This window comes from Clupea harengus, chromosome 16, assembly GCF_900700415.2.
Source record: "Clupea harengus chromosome 16, Ch_v2.0.2, whole genome shotgun sequence".
NCBI classification, from domain to species: domain Eukaryota; kingdom Metazoa; phylum Chordata; class Actinopteri; order Clupeiformes; family Clupeidae; genus Clupea; species Clupea harengus.
This window is the reverse complement of record NC_045167.1, coordinates 27,404,688-27,411,381: the sequence shown is the minus strand read 5'-3', so window position 1 is coordinate 27,411,381 and position 6,694 is coordinate 27,404,688. Positions and strand designations below refer to the sequence as shown.

At 51.0% G+C, this 6,694-nt stretch overlaps 2 protein-coding genes across 2 annotated transcripts in view; one reads left to right on the top strand and one right to left on the bottom strand.

The window, feature by feature from the left end:
• Nucleotides 1-5,325, bottom strand: part of prdm4 (PR domain containing 4) — a 12,856-nt gene extending 7,531 nt beyond the window's left edge. The window contains exons 1-7 of the mRNA XM_042710088.1: nt 4,979-5,325; nt 4,437-4,497; nt 4,099-4,211; nt 3,306-3,512; nt 1,608-2,015; nt 1,372-1,572; nt 571-720 (exon numbers count right to left, since the gene is read on the bottom strand). Of these exons, the coding sequence (XP_042566022.1) occupies nt 571-720; nt 1,372-1,572; nt 1,608-2,015; nt 3,306-3,512; nt 4,099-4,210 (1,078 nt within the window). The 5' untranslated portion in view covers nt 4,211; nt 4,437-4,497; nt 4,979-5,325. The remainder of the gene's footprint in view (nt 1-570; nt 721-1,371; nt 1,573-1,607; nt 2,016-3,305; nt 3,513-4,098; nt 4,212-4,436; nt 4,498-4,978) is intronic.
• Nucleotides 5,326-5,344: 19 nt separating this feature from the next.
• On the top strand, nt 5,345-6,316 carry LOC122133594 (achaete-scute homolog 5-like). The gene is made up of 2 exons (XM_042710087.1): nt 5,345-5,510; nt 5,762-6,316. The coding sequence occupies exons 1-2, from the start codon at nt 5,484-5,486 to the stop codon at nt 6,239-6,241; spliced, it is 507 nt and encodes a 168-aa protein (XP_042566021.1). The 5' UTR covers nt 5,345-5,483; the 3' UTR covers nt 6,242-6,316.
• The last annotated feature ends 378 nt before the right edge of the window (nt 6,317-6,694 follow it).

The window sequence follows — 6,694 nt, the reverse complement described above, 5'->3', positions numbered from 1 at the left end:
TTCCAATATGAAGAGGCTCTGGACATGTTCTCCAGGAAGACCAGGAAGATACACCACTGCAGTGACAAAAGCTGCACACTTTGTGGATAATTGTCATAAAAAGAAACGTTCCGATGTTTAGTTCAATGTAGTTAAAATAATTGTTCAGTTGTTATATTGACTGCTGTCATTAAAATAAACACATGAACACCATGATTCCTTTAAGTGTCCCCCCCCCCACCCCACCCCAAAGCTATAAACCTAGGGGAAACACTGCACACACACACACACACACACACACACACTAGTGTCTCGAGCACACACACCTGTAACACTCACACACACACGTTAGTCTCTCGAGCACACACACCTGGAACACACACACACACACACACACACACCTGTAACACACGGGTTAGTCTCTCGAGCAAACACACCTGGAACACGCACACACACGCCCGCCCGCACACACACACACACACGCCCGCCCGCACACACACACACACACACGAGTTAGATGCTAATTAGTAAGTATATTATATAAGTATATATTTATCCTGAGTAAAAGCCAATAGAATGCCATCTGCTCACCGATTGGCTCATCAGCCACCGACACGCGCAGACAAAGGGGGCGGGGCAGAGAGAGGCGGGCCCTGGTCTGGATGGGCGTGTCCTGGATGAATGTGACGGGGCCGTGCTCAGGACAGTCTGAAGGGTAGGAGCGGTCACACAGAGTACACCCTACACACACACACACACACCACACACACACACACAGACACACAGACACACACACACACACACACCACACACAGACACACCACACACACAGTTTTAATCACTCTTGTTGAGTGGTTATGATCATGACCACAGTTGTTATAATGATTATCTTATCCTAATTGTAGCACTGTTAAATGCGGTGACCATGTTTATTTGTTGCTGTTGTTATTGATGATTCTACTCACAGGTTTATAATGCGGTGGCCATGTTTATTTGTTGTTGTTGTTGTTGATGACTACTCACTAATATTGAATGCGGTGGCCATGTTTATTTGTTGATGTTATTGTTGTTGTTGTTGTTATTGATTACTCACAGATGTTGAATGCGGTGGCCATGTTTATTTGTTGATGTTGTTGTTGTTATTGATGACTACTCATTAATATTGAATGCGGTGGCCATGTTTATTTGTTGATGTTGTTGTTGTTATTGATGACTACTCATTAATATTGAATGCGGTGGCCATGTTTATTTGTTGACGTTATTGATTACTGACAGATGTTGAATGCGGTGGCCATGTTTATTTGTTGTTGTTGTTGTTGTTATTGATTACTGACAGATGTTGAATGCGGTGGCCATGTTTATTTGTTGTTGTTGTTGTTATTGATTACTCACAGATGTTGAATGCGGTGGCCATGTTCTCCTTGTTGGAGGTGGAGTCGTCCAGCTGCAGAGTGTTGTTGACGAGCACGAGGCCGCTCTCGGGTCCCAGCGCCTCGGAGGCCCCCTGCTCCAGCCCGACACACACACCTGTGTGCCCCGTGGGGGGGGGCATGGACCCGGTGAGCACCACCCTGACCACCCCCGGGGGCAGCACTTCCCCCAACCCCCCCCCTCGCCGCCGCCGCCACCGCCCCCCGCCCCCGGACCCAACCCCCCAGAGGGGTGCAGCCCTTCCCCCAACCCCCCCGCACGCCCCCCCCCCATGTGCTCCGGCTCCAGGACCACGGAGGGGAGCTCCAGCCCTGACGCCTGCAGGGGCAGCACCCCCACCCCCGCCGCGTCCACCCCCCGGCCCCCCTCCATGCCCGCCAGCTCTCCCCCCCCCATGCCCTCCCCAGGACTGCTCACGCGGGACTGCTCCATGCCCGCCAGACCCCCATCCAGCGCCCCCTCGTGATGCCCCCCCACCAGCCCGCCGTAGGGGTCCAGCCCGGAGGTGGCGGCACCGCTGGACACTGACAGGGGGCCGTCCAGGTTCAGGCTGCTGGGGTGGATGTACTGGGGGGGCGGGCGGTCAGCCAGGTAGGACAGGATACCTGCAAACCAACACGGGACACAGGTGAGACAGGCCACAGGTGAGACAGGAGAGGTGAGACAGGACAATGTTCCAATGGGGATCTACTTCTAGTTTCTATAGCAACCTACAAGTATATCTCCATCAACGGTCAATACAGAGGGCTGTATTCAGGTGAAGAGAGTCTTTAAACAGTATTAACAGGGTTGCCAGTCTTTAAACAGTATTAACAGGGTTGCCAGTCTTTAAACAGTATTAACAGGGTTGCCAGTCTTCCTGATTTGGATATTCCAGATCTGTTGAATCTGTTGAAACAGTGAACAGTTCTGTGCTTTCTGCCATAACTAAATGTAAACGTAAACTAAATCTGGTCAGTTGGTCACTACGCCTGCGTTAGCGTACCTGGCCATGATTAAGACCAGGGTTGCCCAACCAGTCAATCGCTGTGTGTGAATTCTTCTACTGTCTATGCCTGGCAAGTGTGAGAGCGCCAAAGTGGCTTAGAGGCCGAGAGCGGTATTGCAGACAGATAGAGATTTCAATCTGGCAACGGCAGCCACCAGTGTCGCACACATAGTTTCAGCGTTGAACTTATCAAATTGTTGCTGTCTGAGGTTCTATATGGGCTGTGGAAATAATTTAGAAAAATTATAGCTCGCAACATATTGAAAAAAAGAACTGAACATTTTTAATTATGAACTATGAACTGAACTAGTTCATGTAGAAAGTGAACTTTCCCAACACTGATTAAGAGGGTACCCTGTGTTAGCATACCGGGCCATGATTAAGAGGGTACCCCTGTGTTAGCATACCTGGCCATGATTAAGAGGGTCCCCCTGCGTTAGATAGATAGATAGATAGATAGATGGATACTTTATTAATCCCGAGGGAAATTTAGGTTAGCATACCTGGCCATGATTAAGAGGGTACCCCTGTGTTAGCGTACCTGGCCATGATTAAGAGGGTACCCCTGTGTTAGCGTACCTGGCCATGATTAAGAGGGTACCCCCTCCAGTGCTTAACAGGGTGTTGGCAGGATGGCGTACCTGGCCATGATTAAGAGGGCACCCTGTGTAAGCCATGATTAAGAGGGTACCCCTGTGTTAGCGTACCCCCTCCAGTGCTTAACAGGGTGTTGGCAGGATGGCGTACCTGGCCATGATTAAGAGGGCACCCCGTGTAAGCCATGATTAAGAGGGTACCCCTGTGTTAGCGTACCCCCTCCAGTGCTTAACAGGGTGTTGGCGTACCTGGCCATGATTAAGAGGGTACCCCCTCCAGTGCTTAACAGGGTGTCGGCAGGATGGCGTACCTGGCAGGATGTGCCTGAAGTAGCTGCTCTCCAGGTGGGGGTAGGGGGGCGGGGGCAGGGGGTAGTTCCTGTCGGGCAGCGGGCCCAGGGCGCCGCACATCACACCCCCCCGCTCCGCCAGCGGCGCCATGGGCAACATGAGGGACAGCGCCGAGGGCAGGGCGCCCAGAGAGGGGGGCAGGCTGGGGATGGGCACCGACAGGCCTGCTGAACACACACACACACACGAGCAGTCAGGATAGTACACACACACACACACACACACACACACACACACACACACACACACACACACATACGAGCAGTCTGGACAGTACACACACACACACACACACGAGCAGTCAGGATAGTACACACACACACACACACACACACGAGCAGTCAGGATAGTACACACACACACACACACACACACACACACGAGCAGTCGGGATAGTACACACACACACACACGAGCAGTCAGGATAGTACACACACACACACACACACGAGCAGTCAGGATAGTACACACACACACACACACACACACACACACACACGAGCAGTCGGGATAGTACACACACACACACACGAGCAGTCAGGATAGTACACACACTCACACACACACACACGAGCCGTCAGGATAGCACACACACACACACACACACACACACACACACACACACACACACACACAAGCCCTAAGAACCCACTCAAACACCAGCGGACACACACAGTCAAGTCCTCAGACCCACCCAAACACTATCTAGCACAAGCATACTCAAATACTACCCAATACAAGAGCGCTCCTTACCTGACGTGATGGAGCCGTGCGTGGGGGAGACGGGGAGCCCGAGGTGGCTCGCGCTCACGGCAGGCACACTCAGCTGGTCCATTCCCACTGGGCTCAGGTTCATCTCATTCATCCTGATGGATCACACACACACACACACACACACACACACACACACACACACAGACACACACACACACAGACACAGAGACACACACAGACACACACACACACACACAGGATGGATTCAGGTTCATTTCATTCACCCTGGAACCAGAAGTCAGTAGCAACTTTCAAACTGAACCTATCACAAGCAAACGAACTTAGCTAATGCGAGTCAAAGTCTCTACGTGCAGTACCTGACGTCAGGTCTTCTTTCCCACTAGCGACACTGTGAAGAACGGTGCATTTCTCCTCGAGCTGAGGGAAAAAGGGCACTTATTAACGGAGGCCAAACGGCACGGCTTAAGACACCAAAGACAGGAGACCTCCACTGCTAGCCAGCAGGCTGATCCCAGTCCATTGTTGACTGAAAGCTAACTTACATCCAAAGCTAACTTGCAGTTAGCCTTTTAAGTCCGCTAATAATTGACATTCTCTGAATAACACACCCAGTACATCTGAGGCAACACACAATTCTGCATGTCGCTAAACGTGAGATTCAAAATACCAAGCACAACAGCACAAACGCGGTGCGCTTCCGTGCTACCTAGGTAGCAAAATAAACAAAGCTGAACTAGCTAAAAGGAAGCTAACTCGCAGTATGAAATTAGCGTTAGCTAGCTAACACAAACTCCTCAATGTAGTCCAAGCTCAAGCCTAAACCGCATTAAGAGTTTGCACTCCCGTTCCCATTAAAGGACAAAGTCAAAACGTTTGTGGTAAGGTGAAACCGATATACCTCTCTGGAGTAATAAAGGTAAAAAGCCAACAGATCGACAGACAGCTTCTCTCCTAGGGTCCATGATTGCTTGACAGGACTCGCCGTCTGAGCATGCGCAAAACCTGGAACGAAAAGTGAAATAAACGCCACTTTGGTGCAGATTACTGGATGGACCTGAAGCAATTTATGTCAGAATGTCCTCGCAATTATCCAAAAGAAAACAAAGAAGGTTAAGGGCTTGCAGGCTCTGAGTTTGCGGTGCCGCTGTCAAGTCAGAGTAGGAGTCAGAGTAGGCTACCCTACGGGGCCGCTTGGGCAGGTGCTGGGATTCTCCTCCCTCCCGTAGGCTAGATCACACCCCTCACGCATCCCACATCCCACCTGAGCTTTAAACGGGCACAGGGGGGGGGGGGGGGGAGACATAGAAACTAACTCAGAGACTAGCAGCTCACACTGATCCGCCAGCGGCAGCGGCCGAGTGTCAGGCGGATGAGGTCTGAGAAAAACTGCGCTCTGCTTTTGGATGACAGAGGAGCGACTCGGCTCACAGGTGAGCTTTGCCACAATCCCAGCTGTTAGACCATACCCCTAACTAGGCTATCAGGATGCCGATGATGATAACGACCTTTTATTATTGTCTATTAGCCTATTGCTGATTTTGCTGTGTAGGAATAAAAGTTTAGGACCAAGTCGATTTTTTTTTTCAAAAGTAGTTTCGTTTCTACTCTCCTGTCTTTGATATATTTAATTCATGTAGCGATATGTTTCTAACACTCCGTCTCCGATACCTCTTACTGCTAGGATATGGCACTTTCAGAGGACGTCCTGGGTCGGTTCTCTTACTCCCGGACCGGGTTTTCCGTGGACCCGCGGACCCATCCGTTCAGAGATGCGCTCGGGCTGCAGTTGCATCTCGAGCCAACCTACCTGGGGCCGGTGTGCGGCGGGCAGCACTACAGCGCGCGCCTCTCTTACCTGCCGTTCAACGCGCACATCAGCGTGTACGACTACTCCTTCGAGCCCGCGTTCATCCGCAAGCGGAACGAGCGAGAAAGACAGCGCGTGCGCTGTGTTAACGAGGGATACGCGCGCCTCCGCCAGCATCTTCCACACGAACTCGAGGACAAGAGACTGAGCAAGGTGGAGACCCTGCGCGAGGCGATAAGCTACATTAAACACCTGCAGGAGCTCCTGGGCAGGGCCAGTTTTCCGCGAGCTCCCGAGGCGCGGGACTCGGTTTCCTCCACAGAACTCACCGCGTGGAGCGACAGAGAGTCCTGAGCGCACCGGGCACCTGCATGCGCCAGTCTGGTGTTGTCTTACTGTCAGACCCGGCTGGGTGGTCAGCTGTGTGTGTGTGTGTGTGTGTGTGTGTGTGCTGTGTGTGTGCTGGGTGTGACTGTGATTCTGTGTCACTGTAACCAGGGTTTAAAACATGGCGGTGGTGGTTCGGTTTTTATCAAGATTACGCACACATATTACACACATAGAAAGAGACCTGTTGCGGTTTACAAGAAACACATCTGATTTGTGTTTTACTTCAAAGCCACACCACCTGAACTGGATTGAACGAAATAATCTATATTATAAATATCAAATCAAAATCAGCAGCATGGTAGGTTAATTAAGCTAATCTTATTTGTAGCTAGCTATAATAATAGATAAAAGAAAAATGCTCGAGTAACAGCATAAGAGGCTAACGTCCAAATTTGGCTTTGAAATGTTCCGTAGACC

Excerpts from the sequence above, each read along its gene's own strand:
- LOC122133594 (XM_042710087.1), top strand. The coding sequence starts at position 5,484 with ATGACAGAGGAGCGACTCGGCTCACAG. Across the intron at positions 5,511-5,761 it reads AGGAGCGACTCGGCTCACAG|GATATGGCACTTTCAGAGGA; the intron begins GTGAGCTTTGCC and ends TCTTACTGCTAG.